General features: G+C 37.1%; 1 protein-coding gene across 1 annotated transcript in view; it reads right to left on the reverse strand.

Moving 5' to 3' along the window:
• Positions 1–11822: 11822 nt before the first annotated feature.
• Positions 11823–22907, reverse strand: part of LOC129778147 (protein tincar) — a 316584-nt gene continuing 305499 nt past the window's right edge. The window contains exons 9-10 of the mRNA XM_055784877.1: positions 13143–13503; positions 11823–13082 (exon numbers count right to left, since the gene is read on the reverse strand). Of these exons, the coding sequence (XP_055640852.1) occupies positions 12291–13082; positions 13143–13503 (1153 nt within the window). The 3' untranslated portion in view covers positions 11823–12290. The remainder of the gene's footprint in view (positions 13083–13142; positions 13504–22907) is intronic.

Consider the following 22907-nt stretch of genomic DNA (forward strand, 5'->3'; position numbering starts at 1 on the left):
ATAGCGGAGCTGCCTATAACCTATGAGGATCCCTCTAAGGTACGAGGTAAACTGTTGACCGACAGAATTACCAACAAACATCTAAACACATGAAAATAATAAAAATTTAAAACTGAGAGAAAGTAGAACAAACGACCTACGTCAGGTAAAATAAAAAAAAGGTTATGCCATTAGTGTCATGACATAATACGTTGAAATTCTAATTAGAATTTCCAGTGAATTACTCTATCCAGTGACGTATTTTGCTGTAATTGAACTGAACACGAACACGAACAAATGTAAGATCATTTATTTTCGCATTCAGAAATTTATTAATTAAGTAATAATAAGCTTTTTGTTTGCCTCCTAGCGAGCCTTTGCAAGCATTTTCATATGTATACCATGCGAAAATAGGCGTCATTGGTCATCCTTAGCTTAACACATTTCTTTAAATCATGTCTATAGAAAACTTGAATATACCGCATTTTACATGGGTGTGCTTGCAGAATTAATTATATTTTTTTTGTTATTCCTGGGCAGGAGTTTTATACGGCAACCGGAAGGCTCACACGGCTGAGGTATTCCAGGTAGTTTGACAAGCCATCTAGACCTGTGGCTGCCTTTTCCGGAATAACAATACAATATTTTTCCGTACTGGTATACCGCCAACAACATGCGGGTTGTGTTCAAGGACAAAAACGCTCCCAAAACAACAGAGTTCCACCCAATTGAGAAATATTGAGCCATCGGAAATGGTATTTGAAGAAGACCAGAAAAACGGTCGGTAACGAAAAGCAGCTTGAGATAAACTTTGTTGGTCAGTGGACGAGGTCGCTGTACAGAATCAGGGATTAAGGCTGGAAATACATGAAAGGTCCGGCAATTTGGATTCGATCAACCTGAACATTAGCAAAATATTGTTTCGGTATTGATAATTGCACTTTAAAAAGAATAATAATTTGAATTCTTGTTTGACCAAATTTCGATTGTAACATCCTTTACGTAAATGATACATTTAGGATCCACATGCCATTCAATAATAATTATGCGTCTAATTAGCTTATACAGGGTGGGCCATTTAAAGTGGAAGCATCTGGCAACCCCATAACTTTTGACAGAGATGTCAGATTAACAAATGTCATACCGCGTTGGAAGCGTCATTTCAGTACAATTTTAACCATGGAACAAAACACACCTAAACAACGCACTGAAATTGTTCAGCTGTACATTCAAAATAACTTCTCAATTGTGTTAACTAAACGTGCGTGGAAAAATAAAAATAAAGTTAAAACATCGCCTGGAGACAACACTATACGTCGATTATATGCCAAATTTATATCGTCTGGTAGTGTTGGTAATGCCAGTCATCTGTCCAGACTAGGATTGGGCGATCTTTATAAAAAGATCGATCTTGTCGAATCGATCCTCTAAATGGCGTAAAGATCGATCCACTGGTTAAATCGGAACTAAAGAATCGATCTTTGCTGAATCGATCTTTGAAAAATCAAGATTTTTTTCCAATTTATCTGCTTATATAGGAGTGTAGAATTTTCTTTAGACATAAAAAAAAAATTTTAATTTCATATATTGTTTTGTTCCTTAGTATGAAGACCACATCCAGAAAAAAACCAGGGCATTCATTTTGCGACGTCATGGAGTCGCTTTATCAAGCATTTATCTAAATTCAACAACTGATAACTGTCCATAACTCAGCTGACAACGATAAAAGCCAGTCGTGCCATACGTTTGTCATTTAGACGAAGCCGATTCTCGATTTTGGCGCCAGCTCTTAAGAATAACCTTTCACCTGGAATAGATGTCAATATCTAGTTCAGTGATCCTTTGAGCCACTGATGACAGTAAATCTTCTCAGTTGCTGCCACTAGTTCGAGACACAAGCATTAGTACATAATTAAATCGTAGAAGAAGCGATTGAAATTATGTTTAAAAAATTGGTTATGGTGTAATTGGTGAGATTAAAATCGATGTATACTGAGAAACAGATCTACAAAAAGTTTATCCAGGATCGAAAAAATCGAAAATCGAAAGAATCGATTTTCTTGATTTTTTTAAGTCTAAAAGATCGATCCAAAAAATCGGAAATCGGAATGGAAAAGATCGATCTTCGAAAAATCGATCCGAGATCGCCCAATCCTAGTCCAGACAACGACCAAGACGTTTCGACGAGAATATTGATGCCGTTCGAGCCAGTGTTGCAGAGACTCCATCGACATCAGGTCGCCATCGTTCGCAAGAGTTAGGCATCGCTCGAACCACTCTCCAACGCATAATTCGTGTTGATTTTTTATTGCCATTTGTTCGTGAAAATGAATTGGACAATTACTGGTTCCAACAGGACGGCGCTACATGCCATACAGCGGCTGCCACGACCAAATTATTGCGCGAAATGTTTCCCGGAAGATTAATATCGAAAAACGGCGATTATGACTGGCCACCGAGATCACCTGATTTGACGCCTCCTGAATTTTTTTTATATTTAAAATCCAAGGTATACACTGGTAAACCAAGGACCCTGGCTGCGCTGAAAGACAATATCCGACAAGAAATTGCTGCCATATCGGCCGAAACATTGGGCAAAGTGATGGAAAATGCCGAAAAAAGGGCACATTTTGCGGTCAAGGCCAGAGGCGGTCATTTACGAGATATCATAATCAAAAAGTAGTTAGAACAAATCTCCTTGGACCAAAATAAATGAATTTAAAAAAAAAATTTTAAAGTCCACTTCTTTACTTTGCTATTGCAAAAACAAATCCTTCCACTTTAAATGGCCCACCCTGTACATGCAAAAGTTGAGACCATATACACTCGACAAAAAAAAAATGAAAGTAACAGAGTGCGAAGTCGAAATTTTTAAGTGATTTTTGAAATGCTGTAACTTCGTGAAAAATCAGCGCATGAAGTCGGAATGTATTATATTCTGAAGCTTCAAAAAGCTATGCCTACCCTCGAAATGAAGGATTTTTGTTAAATTTTTTTCTCAGTTTGTTCATTTTAGCAATTAAGAGTATAATAGGATAGGACGATAAGATAATAAGGGTATACAGTGACAGTATCAGTATGTAATATTGGTACTTATGTATTAACGCGGCCGGAGCTTAATTTTCATTTTGATTTTTTTTTCTTAATTAAATTTATGCTGAGGCCAATGTAATGGGGGCGAAATCCTTATCTAACGAAGATATGGAACCAATGCGCCTAGCCGCCAATACGACGCGTCATCTCATCGGCTTGGGGCCACCTCGTTTCCTAATCCTCGTTAGATGGGGAAATTACTTTAACCTCAGAATAAATTTTATTGCAAAACAATAATTTCATAATAAAAATTTCGCTCCGGTGGCGTTAATACGTGAATATTGTAGCATTTTTAATTTTTCTTATTCTGTTTTTAATCATATGTTTTAACATTATATATTTTGTTATATTCTGTGTTATTCTGACTAGTCCTGACTGTTCTTTATGAATGTCTACATTATTTTTGGGAGCTATTATTCCTCGCATAGTTTTTGTTTCCTGTTTTTTTTCCAGATTGTTTCCTTAAACTTAAATAATCGTTCAACGGCTGCTATGAGTGCAGCAAAGTCAGAAATGTTGGAATATGTTTTCCTCAATTTTATAATAGCACAATTATTGTAATTGATTTTGAGTGACAAAATTTTTCCCCGAAAGAAAGAAACATCCTAGGCATAGTAAACATCGTTTACAGTGAAGTCAGTATAATCCAGGTTTCGGATCTCCCTGAATTCATTATCGCTATCATGAATATAATTTCGATCGCAAACATTTGGTGGACTTTGTAGAAGGGGAACAATTGATATACAGTGACTCAAATCCGTAATCGTACTCCACCATGCAGATCCCCTTTCCCTTCTTTTGAAAGTCGAAAAGGAGCTTTCGGAACATTCTATTTAGATAAAGTCATAGTGTCATATGAGAGTTAAAAGGTTTGCTATCTGTTTTCAGAATAATAGTTTTTATTTCTTTACAAATGGCGAATGTATGTGCTAATATATGAAAATTGACTCAAACTCATAATCGTACGCTGGTTGAAATCTCTACTCGATTTCGAAGGCGTTGGCCAATTTTCGAATCCCATCATTAGTGTGGTATCCCTTAATCATTGCAACTATCTTTAGCTGTCTTTGGCCTTATCTATGAGTTTTTTGGTATATTCGGAAGGAGTTATTTTTAGGAATTTAATGGTTTATAAATTTCCTACACAGATAACTTCCTCAGTTTTTTTTACTGGGATTGATGTTGGAAGATTGTGGAGGAATAACAATAACTTTGGAGCAATTGTAATGTAACCATGTACGAGCTTCATATGTCCTGAGCTCTGGGTTATTGTCTTGGCAAAACTGGAATAATCAATTCCATCCCATTTTGTTGACACTTTGCTTCATATTTTCCTTCAGGATGTTCAAGTAAACATTCTGATCCGGTGTAATCGAAAAAAAAAACAAATTGAGTAAACAAAGAGTTTGTAATGTGCCTAGGAAGGGCAACTTGAATGCCCAGGTACACAGGGACGAACCTTTTCTCAGCAAAAAAAAAAAAAAAATAGTAACTCCAATTTGATCATTCCAAACAGCATGAAACACATCAATGTCTTACTGGTAAGGTGTTATTTCCGTAGATGGGTCCTAATTTGATATTTTTGGCTCCGATTATTATCGTACGATGGATTAAATGTAAAAAAAATCTGAAAGCAACGTTTGAACATGGTGGTGATGGAGGGATGGTATGAGGGTGTATGTATGAGTGATTTGGTTTTCATCGATGGTGTATTGGATCAGAATGTTTACTTGAACATCCTGAAGGAAAATATGAAGCAAAGTGTCAACAAAATGGGATGGAATCGAGGGTTCAAGTTTTGCCAAGACAATAACCCAGAGCTCAAGACATATAAAGCTAGTACATGGTTACATTACAATTACTCCAAAGTTATTGTTATTCCTCCACAATCTTCCGACATCAATCGCAGTAAAAAACTGAGGATGTTATCTGTGTAGGATATTTAGAAACCATGAACTTTCTAAAAATAACGATTTTAAAAAAAATTGATAATAAATACTCCTTCCGAATATACCAAAACACTCATAGATAAGGCCAAAGACAGCTAAAGATAGTTGCAATGATTAAGGGATACCACACTAATGATGGGATTCGAAAATTGGCCAACGCCTTCGAAATCGAGTAGAGATTTCAACCAGCGTACGATTATGAGTTTGAGTCAATTTTCATATATTAGCACATACATTCGCCATTTGTAGAGAAATAAAAACTATTATTCTGAAAACAGATAGCAAACCTTTTAACTCTCATATGACACTATGACTTTATCTAAATAGAATGTTCCGAAAGCTTGTTTTCGACTTTCAAAAAAAGGGAAAAGAGATCTGCATGGTAGAGTACGATTACGGATTTGAGTCACTGTATGTTTCATTTCTATGGCATTAGTTGGATCGATTACCGTCATGTTGATGACCAAAGTATCATTGAAATTAAATCGTTTTAGAACTTGATTGCAGAGTGCAATGTAGAAACTTATCGAATTAGCGCTGTCCGAAATTTTACATACGGACATTAATCAACATTTCAGTCGGGGAATCAACAAAAACATTAACCAAACTGAAATAATTCTGTTGATCGATCTGTACGTTGTTCTGATCGGTTATATTTTTCATGAAGTCTGCCTTTAAAAAGTTATCCAAAAGTGTTCCGAATATTCATGAAATGCTCAAATGCTAAGTAAATAGTTTCGGACTTTAGCTTTGAAAATACTTCAACTCTAAGAGAGTTGGGGAGTAAAACACTCGAAAATGACGGAAAATAATAAAAAAAACTGCATACTGGATAAAACTGTGAAAAATTGAAAAAGCTCCTTACATTTATTATACCCTCAAATGAATGAAAATGAAAGTTACAAATCGTTCACTTCGATGACATGCATAGCTTTTTGTAGTTCCGGCACAGTTTGCGATGAAGTGTTCATTTAATTTAATCCAAACTTTGATCGATCGGCTAAAAAACGGCAGAACGTATCAATACGAAACGTAACGTTCACAGAAATTTAGGAGATACAATGGGTTAAAGTGTACCTGTTATTATTAGATTTTACTGCAATATTTGCCAAATTACAGAAGATTTTTTAAAACACTACAAAAAACGTGCTTTGGCACTTTTGAAAATCGATGGAAAAAATTCAAAAAAAATTTATCATCAAAAGAATAAATTAAACTTGTACAAAATTCATTGAAGTCAACTAATATCTCTGTATGGAAAGCATCTACGGGAACGTTCTAGAAATCAAATGAAAGCTATTGTAAGGTTAATTCGATTTTCTATTGACTTAATTAGCAAAAAAAATGAGTTAGTCTAGAGCAGGGATTCTCAAACAATTTTGGCCAGAGACCCCTTTTCTAGAATGAATTAATACAATCGACTCCTATAGCCAAATTACCTTAAACATTTTTTCTTTATCTCATTCATACAAAAAAAAACAATTCAAAAACTTTGCGGTTGGTTAAGTGAATAAACTTGACATAATTTTCTCATCAATGAATAGACAAAAAAAATCAGTAAATATAAAGTGTAAATATTAATTATTATTACAAACTACAAAAACAATACTTTCTACTAAAACATTAATCATTCTTATAACAAGTTGGTTTACGTAATACAACTTATACAGTATTTTGAAAGTTTCAAATAAGAACTTGTGTTAATAAATAGGGATCGATCTTTAGACCTCGTCGACCCCCAAAATCAGTTTTCGTTAACGTCGACCCCTGGGAAACCCATATCGACCCCAAGGAGTCAATATCAACCACTTTGAGAACCCCTGGTCTAGAGAAAGTTTGAAAAAACAGAAAGAGATCGATTTTTTATATCTTCCAGACATTTCTGTCCACACAAACTCAGATTAAAATGTTTTCGTAGATAATCCAAATCTACAAGTTGAAGCTTCAAAATGATAAACATCCCATCTTCATGAACAGATTTAGCACGAAGTTACAGCAGTTTAAAATCACATAAAAATTTCGATTTCGCACTCCAAACTTGAACATTGCTTATGGACCCGTATAAGTCAATAAGAGTCTAACCGTACATTAATCAAACGTGTCATCGAGAAGGACGAGAGATGTGTTTAAGATGTAACACAGGCAATCCATATATTAGAGAAGTGAATGGTAATTGACCAGTGAGATTCCAGTCGAACGAGGCGATGCTCAGAAGATTTCCAATAATTATTTTGAACGGCAGGCAAAATATAATTGAAGTACATTTGAAAAGGACTCAGTTTTTCATTACCAGATCGAATAACTTATAATGCGCCTTCGGTAAGTTGATGGATTAGTTGGCATGGGAAACATCCAGTGTGGCCCCACCAACTAGAATAAATACTTCCTTATGAATACAATATTTGTCATAAATTTAGCCATCGATAGAAAATTTATCAAAAAAACAAATAACTTGTTACCCCCATGAACAAAACGAAAATCACCCTACAATATCACTCGTTAACGCTATTCAGTCTTGACACTGCAATTATATTTATATAAAATAGGACCAAAATAATTCGATTGGTTTCAGATGAAATCAAAGAAAAACAGCCAATTTTGAATACATTTTTCGTCTCTTCCAACTCAAAAATGTTTATTTCCGATTATATATAGAGCTAACTGATAAATAATTTAGTTTAAGCATGATGAAATAAGTTTCTTTGCAGCAGTTAATTCAACTAATACAGCATACCTATTAATACTTTCATAGTTGTTTTTATCTTACATCGTAATGTTTTGCTCTAATTTTATCGCTTTCATACAACTTTTTGCTCCGTTTTTTATATGATTCACATACTGTTCGTAGGTTTGCTTGCGGCAAATGGGCCTATAAATTGAACTAAAAATTAAGCTGACAGCCGTTAACCCCATATAAGAGGGTTCACTTGTTGTTCTCATGTAAGTTTTTGCTTGAGTTTTAGCCTTGTTCTTGTTTGTTCTTCAACTGACCGATATAAGACTTCCTTGACTATGGTATAGCAAAGTTCTGTAAAATTTCCGTTATAAATTTGTAAATTTCAGCTACGCCCGGACGCGTTTCCGTAATCACGTGACTGTTCAAATGTGTGTAAATGTTACGTATGGTTCCGAGTGAACCTATAATAGTAGTTGATTTTGTGTTGAGATGCTGTTGGTTTTTTTTTCTTCTTGTTCTTATTTTATGCCCCTAGTCCGCTGATGTCCTTTCGGTCGTTATAATCTACTAATCATCGCTGTATAACAATAGTTTTTAGTAGTGTATAAAACTCTGTCTCATGGATATATTGTCCTGTGGTTACGATATACTTTTGCTGCAAATGTTCTGCTGGGTAAATTCTCGTGTAATCTCTACGGCTTGGCTTAGCACGACTACAATTTGTTACTGTAAAAAATACTCCCTCTTGTATTGACAATGTGTCGGTGTGCTTTTCTCTCTCGTGTGTTTTTTTTTCTTTTGCTTATTCATCCTGGTCGGTTTCATTTGATCAATCTAATGAGAGGTGGATAATTGTGGCTTCTGTGGATATCAACCGTTTGCTATCACTGTGTCAAAATATTGGGAAAAATATGGTTTTCATCCCGCGTTTATACTCTGTTTCTAAATTACTCTTGTATTTAATTTTTCTTATATTCCTTTGGTGAGATATGATTTCCTTGCAGAACAGATATGCCTCGATCTTAGGTTAAATTACGGATTAGATGAATTCGGTTACAAGTTTTCGCGAGTAGATAATTACTGGTTAGTTACACGATTGTAATATTCTGAAAATGAAAATGAAAGAGATCTATTGCAATTTCAGTCGGTGATGATTGAGCCTTTAGATGTGTTCGGTTATTACATGAAAAGCGTGAGATTAGCAACGAGATGTGTTATGTTTCTGAGTGAAAATATAGGACGTCAAAATTATGTTCTAATACTAATTCCCATATCATATAAACAAATAATGTTCGTGAAAATTTCAGCCACAGATATAAATCAATGCGATTTCGGTGTCGAAAGAACTAAGTCACATTCCTTTACAATGTGTTACTTATTTGTGAGTTACATGCCTGTGCAGACACACGAGTAGCATTAAACTCGTAATTAATTCCTGTGTCTGGCAACAATATGAGTATGAAAAGAATTTCAAACTAGGAAGAAATTCAAAATTTTTATCAATAATTTCATTATTTACTAAATGAGGAATGATACCGATTGGAGGGAAGGCAGCAAACAGATCTCTTTCGGGGAAAAAGGCGCTGCCTGGAAGAGAAAAAAGGGTGAGTATATGGATATAGCGTACATTTTACCTCGATATTTTCAATGTGTAATTTTTTTTCGAAATACAGTAAAACCCCGATTATCTGCGGAATAGTCAGGCTAGCTCATCGCGGATAACGCAATAAAGGTTTAAAAATGAGGTAGCAACACGAAAAAAATGTTTTAGCATGGAAACTATGTTTTATCAATATGTACAGAAATCATTAACCCTTTCCTGTACAACATCGAGTCTCACTCGTGGTGTACTTGCATAACATAGGACGCTAGAACGCTCAGCAGAGTAGTGAAATCACTTTATGTGTGACGTATTGAATAATACGGGAAAGGGTTAAACTGTCCATCTATAGGGTCATGTACACCTGTGGCCAAATGAAGTGAAAGCCATGACAAAAAAGTGCATGAGCCTACCACTCACTGACCACTTCCGGGAAGCCCTATATATTTACTATGGAACTCTCCGTCGCGAATAATCCGCTCCGCGGAAAATCGGGGTTCTACTGAGAGTTTCACTGGTTCAACAAAGGTCACTTAGTGGACTGGGTATAGGTTCCTGAATTTCATTTACAGCATTGGAAGTCCCATGAAGCAATATGAGTATTGTCCATTGTAGATAAGCTGTCATAGTCTCATGTCTGAAACCATAGCCCATAACCAAGACTTTCATAACAAATATGCATTTTTGCATTACATGCTCTGAAATATGGCTTGACCACTTGTGCTGAAGAATAAAGGTGAAATCGGTCATATTATCTATTTATCCTTAAGGTATGATTCAGTTAGTATCCAGAATGACAGTTCATTTTATAACAGCGATCGTAGTAGGCGTATCTCAAATCTTTTGACAATTGTTTGAAAAACCTTATGTTGATCCGTTTTGTTTTGAAAAATATTTGTGCAGGATGGAAACCGAGAGAAGAAATATGATTTTGAATACCCATATTAAACATCGCGAAATCGCTTAAAGTGGGTAAATCGACAGTGTATGATGTGCTGAAACTTTTCCGTGAATGTACAATTGTTGTTCGGATGGATCAGTTGACGCGATGTAGTGGAACTTAAGAACAAAAGCTGGAGTTGAAGGTATTGAGAACAATTAAGGCAAACCCGAGACTCTCGGACTACGACATCGCCAAAAAACACAACTCTAACCAATGTACCATCCGGAGAATCCGTATGTGAGAAGGTTATCGTATTTTCCGTGCCTGCGAACAACCAAGCATGATGCTGAGGCAAAATCTGGTGGCCAAAAGACGCGCTCGAAAGTTGTACAATAAGGTTTTGAGGAAGAACGAAGGATGACGAAACGTACGTGAAGATGGTTTTGGACAGCTTCCAGGCCAGATATTCTATAAGTCCATTGCTAGAGGAGACGTTCACAGTTCGTAAGACGTAAGTTCGTTTTCGTTGATCAATTTGCCAGGAAGTTTTCGATCTGGTAAGGGATTTGCAGCTGTGGACAGAAATTCAAGGTTCTCGTCACAAGTAAGACAATGGACTCGAAAATGTATAGGAGAGAGTGCCTACACAAACGTCCGGTGAAGTTTTGGTGACTCGGAAAGCTGCCACTACAGTCGAGAGGTGTTTCAGTGGTATCGTGACTATGGGATCGATTATATTGATCCCAATCCTCTCAATTGCCCTCAATTCCATTGGGCATTTGATAAGCGAAATTTAAGATGGGTGCCAAAGTGACTCGGAGAGTAGCAGACATCAAGAGATCGTGGAATGAATTGCCGCTGAGGTTGACTAACAGAGAATACAAACTTTGATGGAGGGTATCCGAAGAAAAGGACGAAAATTCATCAAAACTGTAAAGGAACATTTTTTCTGAAAGAACAATAAGTTATCTGTATTTCGAAATAAAAAAAATGTTGTACCTTTATCCAATCCCGAGATACAACTGGTTTTGTGATTCCGGATTCTAAATGAATTAAGCTTTAATCAACAGTATGAAGGGAAACATCATGAAAAAGGTTGGCTACATCTTCTAGTTGAACTTTTTCATGAATATTTACTAACTTTATCCAAACAGCAACACAAAAAAGAAATAAAAGTTATGTTCCCGAGTTCTTTATTATGCTTCGATATAACGTACAATTTTGAAAGTGAAATGTATGTTATATCGAAGTTCCCCTGTATTTGCTATTCCTATTTCAGAAAAACGATCCTCGTTTTCTGAGTATATCTCATCCAGAGTAGCACTACAAATGATAATAACTCGTATAATTTTCCTAAAAAAACAATAACATAGCTAGAGGCGAATGAACTGAAAAGTTTAAACCCTCTTAAAGCCAAAAAGAAGAAGAAGAAGAACAATAACATATCTCGTTGTGTTAACAGAATCGTGTCTTTTCAATAAATGATTTTTACCCGCAGCTTCGGCAATGTTTTCTATGATCGAATATGATTTTGTGATCGTATATGTACGTGAGATTACGTGCCCGTGGTTATCTGCTTATGGATGTGTGTATGTGTATAAACTAGCGATGAAGCGATGATTCTCTCAATGCGTATGCGTGCAATATATTCGATTTGCTTACAATGTTCTGAGTATAATTTACAGTGTAGATAGCTCACTTATCTCGAAAAAGAGGCGACATGATTAATTACTTAGAATGATTCAAAGACTCTATTATTTACAATACGGACCATTTGATAAATTCAATGTACAAACCTATACTAAGTGTAACTAAATTGGTTATCGTTTCAATTACTTAAATTAATTGTGCGATATCTTTTCCAATCTTCTCGTTCCCTTCGGAGAACAAATAGAGTATTAACCAACTGATCCGAACGAAGGCAAGTCTAATGCAAATACTCTACACTTACAAGCTTACGTGATTCTTAATTACAATGATAGGCGGAGCATATCCTGTTTAACGCGGCGTTAAAATACTTTCGGTGCTCCCTTTGCTCCTTTTGATTAGCTTTCTTTACCTATATGACTAATGAAATTGTTCCTTTGCCTACTAGTTTCTTCTTGGCGCCTAGTTCTGGAACTGTAACGAGCTCATCTGGCCTGCGTTTATGTACATTTCGCGGTCCTGGTCAGATATCATCGAGTAGTTTGCAGAATCCCGATCCTCGGGGATTGTGGCAACCGGGGTGAATGTGCTATGACTGGATTGGGAATGTGTTGGTGGCGTGCTGTTTGGTATTCCCCCCAAAGGGTCGTGTAAAAGTTTGGAGAAAGTGTGATGTCCACTTCCCAGACCCAGATGACCGTATGGCGATTCGGCTGCCTTGATGTAGGGCATGCGTTTCAGGAACTGGTTGGACGAATAACGAACTCCATTGGGAAGAGTTGTGTGCTGCTGAAGCTGCTGCCGGGAGGAAGAATTCGGAGGGGTAAACGAAGACTGTGAGTGATAGTGGTGCTGCTGGTGATGATAACCAGCCGGTAGAGGCATCGTACTGCATTGCGGATATTCAGTGCGATGATTATCCACTGAACCACGTGTCAGCGGAAGCGTTGCACTGGAGCCATCCTTGTTGAAGCTTGACATTTTCATGTTAGTAGACCGACCGAAGGGTTCCTCCTGGATCGCTGGTGGTGGGGGTTTGATGATCGATTTATATGGACCTGATCGTGGGCGGATGACGACTTCATCTCGTTCCTCCCCGGAGTGTACTCCGCTAGATGTCTCCGACGGAGCGTCTCGGCAGTCGGGTGGCGATGTCGAACTTTCGTTCGAAGTGGTGTCGGATCGGGGTGTTAGAGCCTCGTTTGGCATGCCAGAGTCGGCCCGACGTAAGCAACGTGGGGTTGAACCCGGAGGCTGCAAAATGGAAGAAGAACTAGTTGCAAATCTGTTGAATGCGAGCAGAGTGTACCTTACCATATTTTCATTGTTGTGTACGGTTACGGTGACTGGTGCGAGAGGACTGCCTAATTGTTCCGGTGATCGCATGAACGCTTCGCGAGATAAAGTTCGCGTGATGGGTGGTTCCAGATCTCGAGTGGATGCGTACGTAACACTGTCATCTCGAACGCAGGCGAGTAGTTTGCCTTCCTCCGAAGTGTCATCGGCATGGTCCGCGTTTCCGCAGACCAACAGTTCGTCTGGTGGAGGTGGATGATCACCGAACTCTCCCATGTGCACCAGATCACCGGGGGGACCTCTTAGCGTAGCGTAGTCTCCGTCGTCAGTTTCCCCCGTAACACGGGATACACGTAGCGAGGCTCCAACGGACGGATGGCTGAAGAAGTTGTTATAATGGATTAGTAAATGGCTAGTCGCACAGTAGAATGCATGCTAAAACGGTTGTGGGTCACATTTTGCTCTCATAGCATTAAAAATAAAGATATCGCATGCATTAAACTATCAAATGTATTCATTTGAACAAAATTCGAAAGTACAAAATTTGATGACAAAATGTCCTCGTTGAGCTATCTTGAAAATCATTTCAAAATTATTATTCAACACTGTTAATTTAGCCAAAAAATCTAAAGATACGGCGTCGTTGTGCTAGAAAACTTCTAGCATAAAAGATTGGAACAGTGTATATATTTATCCAAATACTAACACAAATGATTTGGGTGTCTGGAAAAGATGAAATTCCATCAAAGAATGTACCTCATCTGAAAAGTCGCCAGGCTATCATCATTTATTAGTTTTTCTAGAATAAAGCAATTCAACGTCAAATCAACCGGCCGCTGATCCGATTCTCTCCGATTCTTTTGAAACATGGTACTTATCATGGAAACTACCTAACATCACAATTTTTATTATCATATTATCATATTTAAATTACGATTTTTCAAAAGGGCGTATTCAAAATCTTTATACTTTTTTTTTCAAAAAATCGTAACTTAAAATCCAGATATCTGATTAAAATATGATGTTTGACAAAGTTATTGGAAAATTAATGAAATATTCAGGAAAAAATACATTTTAAATGCACTGTTAGAAACCTTATTCAAAAATTGAACTTAATACTAAGAACTTTTATATCTCATAACATCTCCCCTTCGATATTTTTGACGTAGGACTACGTCTCTCTTTCTGTACTGGGGTGTAAGTTCAAAGTTTTGAAAACGAGAGCGTAACATTGGAGAATCAAGCTTCTCCTTAAAATGGGAATCCACCTGAGAGAAGAATGGTGCCACAAAAAAAAAATGTGCCAATGCCAAAGAGAGCAACTGCGGCTTCGAAAAAAGATACCGTCGCCACACAACACGGACAACACGAGAGATTTTGTTCTGTTTTAAAGGGTGTGTCACATCAAATTGCATCACGGAAAAAACGCTGTAGAAATTTAATTTTTAGGAATTATATCTTCAGCTTTCGCTTATAATCAGATAAGAGTGTATAGATCACGTTGGCCATGCTTCACTGTAAATTTTTCGTAAATTTGGAAAACTCGAACGAAAAAGAGCGTCGTGAATTAATCCTGTGCACTCATTTCGAGAATCCGGAGTTGTCACATCGGGACATCGGTAAGATGCTGGGAATCGTCCAATCCACGGTCAGCAGAGTACTAAAACGATACTTCGAGAACCTAACCATCGACCGGAAGGTGAAGAACGGCAAAAATGGATGCTCCGTCAGTGAAAAAGATCACAAGCGCGTAGTTAAGCAGTTTAGACGTGATCCGAGAAGTTCGGTCCGGGATGTCGCCAATAAGCTGAATTTGTCAAGTTCATTCGTCCAGCGGACCAAGCAGCGGGAGGGCCTGCGTACAAGGTTCGGAAGGCTCCTAACCGCGACGAAAGGCAAAACATGGTGGGGAAGACGCGAGCTCGAGCTGTACACCGAAATGCTGACGAAGCCGCATTGCCTGGTAATGGACGACGAAACCTACGTCAAAGCGGACTTTCGTCAGCTGCCGGGCCTGTTGTTCTTCTCCGCAGAGGACAAATTCAGCGTTTCGGAGGAGATTCGCAAGCATAAACTATCCAAGTTTGCCAAAAAGTACATGGTGTGGCAAGCGATCTGCTCTTGCGGAAAGCGGAGCGCCCCCTTCGTGATGACCGGCACGGTAAACGGGCAGGTTTACCTTAAGGAGTGCCTACAGAAGCGCTTACTACCACTATTGAAGCAGCACGAGGGCCCGACCATCTTCTGGCCGGATCTCGCTTCGTGCCACTATTCAAAGGACGTGTTGGAGTGGTACGAAGCCAACGGGGTCACCTTCGTGCCAAAGGAAATGAACCCGCCCAACGCGCCGGAGCTTCGCCCAATAGAGAAATATTGGGCGATTATGAAGCAGGCCCTCCGGAAGAACCAAAAAATTGTCAAATCGGAGGCGGACTTCAAGAGAAAATAGATTTCTGTTAAAAAAAAACTACAACCTGACGTTGTACAGAACCTTATGGACGGGGTAAAGAGGAAGGTGCGAGCATACGGGCTTGGGCTCGAAGTATGAATAAAAAGAAAATGCCAAAAGTTGTTTAATAGTTTTTATTTTACTGTCGAAAAATTTCAAAAGGATCGGTCTACTGGGCGAATTTTTACAGCGTTTTTTCCGTGATGCAATTTGATGTGACACACCCTTTAAGCAAATCAAATCCAGTTCTTTTCAGAACTCAAAATTGCTTGAAACGAAAGAGTCGTAAATTTATGTAAACTGATTAGATTCGACCGATATTTTGTCTATTGGAAATTATATCCCACACAAAGGGGGAAAGAGTTTGAGAATTAGTGACAAGCAATGTATTATTTGGCACCAGTTTTGCGTGATTGCTTCTTTTGCTGAATATTTTTTCTTCGTTACGTACAAATTGTTCGACGACTTTGTACACAAAGTGAAAGGCAATCTTGCTTTGCCAGTCGTGCCGCTCGCATATTAATCATGACTGAGATGGACTTTTTCAGTTAATTCTTTATACAATAGTTTGCTCTCGAAGCATATAAACCGTAGACATTTTATCTTTCGAATGAAGTTATTATCATGTCACTTCGTTCAGTCGACAAGAAGGTTTTAAGAGTCAGAACCTTGTGCCTCTAACGTAACGCCCTAAAAACACTTATGCTTATCCACTCACATACTCAGCAAATTTTTAAAAATATCCATTCTTTCATTCATTGAGAATTGATTCAGATGCAACTACAAATGCGCTTCTACATTAAAAACTATATTTAACGTTTTACCCCGCCCCATGTTGTTTTTTTTTACATTCGAGTATGCCTGTCATTAATAAAAAACAAAAAAAAATCAAGAAAGTAGTAGAACTAGGTATTGCTATCAAGCGATGTAGTTTTATTCTGTCCTTGGTGACGTTGTCAACTACGGAGTATGAACAATCACACCCCACTCTTTACTCTTGATTTTCAATTCACCTTCCTCAACCTCGTCTTTGTCCATAAGCGGATATACACGGTCCATGGTGACCATATTGTCAATATGATTACATTTGAGATCATGATGACGGCTGACACAGCCGACGCTCGATATTGATGAAGAAATCCGGATTTTCTGATTTTCGAGCATCAATATCTTGACATTTCATGTAAATACATGGGGCCTTATTCCCGAATACACTTCACAGTTAGAACGAAATGAACGGTACGCCATTGAATTACGTTTTACGAGTTAATGAAGTATCAAGGATAATAATGAGTTTTCAGGGAACTCCTTCCAAATAATTATTAAAAAATAATAAATGAAAATTAACTTCTTCGTATTAAATTAGTGTTTAGTGTGTATTATAAATGAGAAGTTTAGTGGAGAACTACTTTCGTATCCAGATGTCAGCACCGTACTGTTGTCATCGCGGATACACTTCATTTCGTTTTCACCGTGATGTGTATTCGGGAATAAGGCCCATGTTGTTGACGTTTAAGTTCACGGATTTTGAAACTAAGTTGCCAGACTTGTCAGCGTAAATTTGAAGACATGTTTTTGTTTGTCTTTTTTGTGATTGCAATTGACTTTTACAAACTTCTAAAGTTCTAGGAAACATAAATGAAAGCATTTGTTTTGGAAAACTGAAATGAAAACTTTTAACCCATTAACGACCAAGCTGTAAAAATTATTTTTTAGGAAACCCACTGGTGGTATTTTGATTATTGGTGCTATAAAAACCCCAATCTTGAAGAATTATTTTTTCCTTTCTACCATTATCCGGAAAAAAAACAAAAAATAGAAAAAACATTTCCTAAAATCTACATTTTTATTCCTGAAGGATGTTGAACATAATATTTTTTTCCTACATCACAATGTGTGTTTTTATAATTGAAGTAATACTGTAGAAAAGATTATATATTTTTACATTTTATTAAGTTTTTTTTTATGTTGTGTGCGTTTATGTATTATCCGCACATAATTGCTTTAAACCGAATTCATCGCCCACTAAAGCTATACAAAATAAATAGTAAGTGGTAGCTAATAAACTAAGCGATCATTTGATGCCAAAACCTTACCATAGGGTTGCTTTCCAAAACCTTGAAAAATTGTCAAAGTTGTTGATTTGTCGAACGCTTGGACTAATATGGATTAATAGCAGAATCTGATGCAGGATAATTTGGATCCCAAACTCGAATGTCACCATTAGTCATCGAGGATACTTCAACCCCGTCAAAGGCGGCCAAAAAAGATCTCAGTCAAAAATTGTGAAATCGTTGAATTTGAAAAAAAAACACAAGCGTGTAGCGTTCTCGACATCTGCATAGGCAGGTATTAAAAACAATCAGAGCAAATCCAGAACTCTCGGAGTGTGATATTGTAATGACTTACAGTACCGTTTGGTGATTTCGTCTGTCCAGACAATATCGAACCGGAGACTGAAGTAGAACTTAGTGGCCAAAACACGCGCCCGTAAATTGTACGGCAAGGTTCTAACGAGGTACCTAGGATGCTAACTTAACACTCCTATACACTCCTGTGAGACCGAGAAATCAATATTACGTTTATTTCTCAGAAAATATCAACCCTACGACTTTGCGATTCTCTCTAACTTCGTTACTCGTCGTTTGTCATCGTTTAGCCTATCGTATGTGTTGGTACAAAAAAGACGTGTCTCACTTTTTTAACATTTTCGGTCTGACACACCGACGCGAGTATAGGAGTAACTTTTTTGGACAAGTGACTTTTTCCTAATTTATAATATTGTTCAATGAAATGTATTAATGAATGTTATTGGCGTGGAATATTGATTGAATATAATGCATAAGATGATTACCGGACTATTATTATTTGATTAGAGTTCTTTTTGTCACCGGATTGAACGGATTCATACATCATTCGGCGTTAGATTCATACTGACAAAAGCAGAATACAAATGTTTGACTTTCGTATAGTTATTCGCTAACTAAAATGGTCACACATATACGCACTTGTGGAAGAATTGTGAGCTGCAAACTGGCTTACGGCTTATGGTTATGTTTTTCAGTTACAGTTTCGGGGATATTTTTTATGATATATGGGCTGAACAAAATCGACAAGAAAACAAGTCGCAGGAAGTTCTTAGAAAACCTTTTATATCATCTTTTTATGTCCCATCAAAAAAGGCATTACTTTTTAGTTTACTAAAAACACGGAGACAATGGATATTAGAAACATGCAAACTTTATATTCCAGAACCGTTATCATCTGGTTAATGAATTATATTCAGTTGCTTGTTTTCAATTAATAACAGGAAAATTTCGAATTTCGTTATTTGTGTTGAAGAATCAAAAATTACTCTGTTTTGAGGAGGCTGAATTAGATGACGGGAGTTTTTTCCATTCAATTGTACCGTTTTCTTCAAATAAATACCAATAAAGCCTAAGAAATACACAATAGCAGTGTTACAGAGAAGTTCAACTTTCGGTCTGTGACCCACGCGAGAATACGAGGCATCGAGCAGCAAGTTCAAATTGATTTTTGCTGATAAATTTTGCTAAAATTATTGATCTGGCAAGAGATATGCAGCTGCGGAGTAAAACCATGTTTTTTTTTGTTACAAACCAGACAAATTTATCAATATTCAAACCTAATTAATCCTCCAAGTATAACGACTAGTGATGAAACGGATAGTAGTTCTTTATTTGTGAATACGAAACTGGTAGGAACTGCATGTGCACAGGAAGCAAATAAAGGTTTACATTTTGGGAAGAAATAAATACATTTTCACATAGAAACAATGAACGATAATTTAATCTTCCATTTAGAATGAATCTATGAAATGAATGAAATAGACTGTTATTCGAAAGCAAATCGATCGCAATCACGATCCTTACATTTGGTAATAGTTGAGCTCTAAGCAGTACCTCCAATTGGCAATGTTTGATACAGTTTGTCCATCAGCTCCTTGCAGTGGTGTTTACAGCGGAAGACTGTTCTCCTTATGTGGTCTGATTACGAAACAAAACGTAATCGGTTGTCACCATCAACCGTTGAAAATTTATTATTCATTAATCATAATTTACCACTGGTTACTGTTCATAAATTAAAAATAAAATTAATTCTGTTGAAAGATCAATTTAAGTAATAATAATTTAATTTTGGAAACAATTCAGGTATTTCAGTCATCAAGCCTTATTTTTAAATATCTATGATGTGTTAATGAGAAATTATGATTTTTTTTCCAAATATCCGGTATCCGGCCGGATAGTAAGTCACATTCTGGTATCCGGTCGGAAACGACTGTGTTGAACAGCGTATATTTTTTATTTAAAACGTACACAACCCAAATTACCAAATTAAGAAATGGAAAATCGATTGGCCAACTTCAAGCGCTTATTGCTCAGTCGCTTCCTGGCGAATAGGGGTAGTGGAGGCAAATTGGTCATGGAGGGCAAAGTGGTCACCTGCTTGTTTGGTAGTATAACTATTGACTATTGAAACCGTATTAATAGTCATCTTATGTTTGAAGAGTTCAATGACTTTTAAGTCACCCTGTACTTCAGTAGAGCTGTCAAAATATGAATAAAAACAAAAATTGCTCTCTCGATAGCTATTGGGCCGTATTCTGTGCGCATGGTATCTAAGGAATTTCACGTGAAATTTAGTATATTCAATCTGATATGTTGGACAAATCATCAGTTTGGACAACTGTTCACCTATTCTAGGAGAGGTGAAGAGATATTTTGTTCAATCTCAGCGATTAATTATCATAGAGATTTCTTTCGTGTTTGGGGGCAAAGTGGTCATAGGTGTTATTCACTTACAATGTTCTGTTTACTAAAGCTGATATACCTCGTCACATTCTGCTCTTGATGAGGTTTCTTTTGTGGCATTGACCCTGGAAAAAAATGCCACTCGAAGTAAGCGAAGCCGTATTATGCGGAACGTTATGTGTTTCTTACTACATTTTTGTATGCATCAGAAAAATCAAATTGAGACTCTAGGTGAATAGGGCAAGCTTATTTCATACATGTACCTACTATATCAAGTATGATTTGACCAAATTCGGACGAAAAAAACTTTTATTTTATAGTAAAAGCCGAATGCTATCTTGAACAACAATGAGTTGAACTATAATATTCTTCGAAAAACGGGAATTGAAGCGGTATGTGGACGCTGGAAATGGGCATATTCCTTAGAGTGACCACTATGCCCTCACTTCCCCTATATGAAATATTTGCACTTAATTTGGGCACTCACACATTCCAATGAAATAAGTTAAATATTCCATGAAAATAACTATCGAACAATTTGATTTTTCGCTCCGCCAAATCCCATGTTTTGATTGGTTCAATTTGCACTTCCTAAGTTTCGGAGTCTGAAAGGAGCAAGGGGTGATCAATTGTACCATGTAGCAACTATGAAAGCCGGTGTCCACGATTTCAGTGTTTAGCCCATAGAGGCGAATGAACTGAAAAGTTTGGGGCCTCTTCAATTCATCACATCCGTTCGCTCAGTGTTTAGTGTTATTATGGACAGCGGGCAGTGTATGTCAATGCAGAGCGTTAATTTGACAACGTTGCGTGCTATGTGTCCTAGGTTACTTGAAGTAATGACGACGGTGTTAATTGCTACGATATTTTCGGGCGCAAAAAAATGAATCGATTCCGTGTGCTATTGTTACTTTCATACACCTCTACCATTGTAAAGCCTACTGTGCCATCTAGTCGACTGCAAACCGCGTTCAGGAGAAGAAAAATATTGAAACGTAAGCTCCGCTTTAGTTGGTCGATAGTGGCCAACTTGAGTATTCGCGTTGACGGCGTTGAGCTTCATGTGTTAGATTTAGAAGGAAACATGAAAATAGATTTTCAAGTAGAATGAATTTTTAAAATAAAAATTATGAATAAATTAACCTTTTCTCATCAAATATGTACTCTATGTTATAGAGTAGCACCTGAAGGATGTTGAACATAATATTTTTTTCCTACATCACAATGTGTGTTTTTATAATTGAAGTAATACTGTAGAAAAGATTATATATTTTTACATTTTATTAAGTTTTTTTTTATGTTGTGTGCGTTTATGTACTATCCGAACATAATTGCTTTAAACCGAATTCATCGCCCACTAAAGCTATACAAAATAAATAGTAAGTGGTAGCTAATAAACTAAGCGATCATTTGATGCCAAAACCTTACCATAGGGTTGCTTTCCAAAACCTTGAAAAATTGTCAAAGTTGTTGATTTGTCGAACGCTTGGACTAATATGGATTAATAGCAGAATCTGATGCAGGATAATTTGGATCCCAAACTCGAATGTCACCACTAGTCATCGAGGATACTTCAACCCCGTCAAAGGCGGCCATGTTTTTCATGCCAACATCTCGAAAACAAAACAGCTGAGATGTATGCGGTTATGAACCCGTTTTGAACCCTACTGACACCTGTGTCAGGTTTTGTCTTGTGTCAGCTGAGATGCAGACACTTTTATAGTTTTGAACCCTGAGATGTTGGCATCATTCGAGCACATAGGGAGGGAGAGACGGTAGCAGGGATCTGGGATACTTTCATAGTCCCGGGTTGATGGTGATATTGACCGTGTAAAGTGCGATCTACATATAACATCAATATTACGTACTCGTTACGTCACGTCACGTTACGTCAATTGTTCTTTAATGCAATTATTATTGAAACATTTACTTTTATTAGATCTGATGTCGAAAGCCTGGCTGTCACTATATTGGAGACAAATTTTGTCAGTAATATTGATCGTGTAAGGTGCACAACACGCATGATTTTTTTCCTATAGCTTTACTCAGTTAGAATAAGGTTGAACTGTTTATTTTACTACAGCGCTACTACTCTTCGATTTTGGAATGATTTGACAGCAGATTGTTCAAAAAGTTTTCTCCTCTCAGTGGTGAAAGTTTTGGTATAATAAATTCTGGTTTGAGAAAAAAGTTGTGTCAAACAGGCCAAAAAAAGATCTCAGTCAAAAATTGTGAAATCGTTGAATTTGAAAAAAAAACACAAGCGTGTAGCGTTCTCGACATCTGCATAGGCAGGTATTAAAAACAATCAGAGCAAATCCAGAACTCTCGGAGTGTGATATTGTAATGACTTACAGTACCGTTTGGTGATTTCGTCTGTCCAGACAATATCGAACCGGAGACTGAAGTAGAACTTAGTGGCCAAAACACGCGCCCGTAAATTGTACGGCAAGGTTCTAACGAGGTACCTAGGATGCTAACTTAACACTCCTATACACTCCTGTGAGACCGAGAAATCAATATTACATTCATTCAATCAATATCATATTCATACATCATTCG

The sequence above is a fragment of the Toxorhynchites rutilus genome, chromosome 3 (genome assembly GCF_029784135.1).
Source record: "Toxorhynchites rutilus septentrionalis strain SRP chromosome 3, ASM2978413v1, whole genome shotgun sequence".
NCBI lineage: Eukaryota > Metazoa > Arthropoda > Insecta > Diptera > Culicidae > Toxorhynchites > Toxorhynchites rutilus.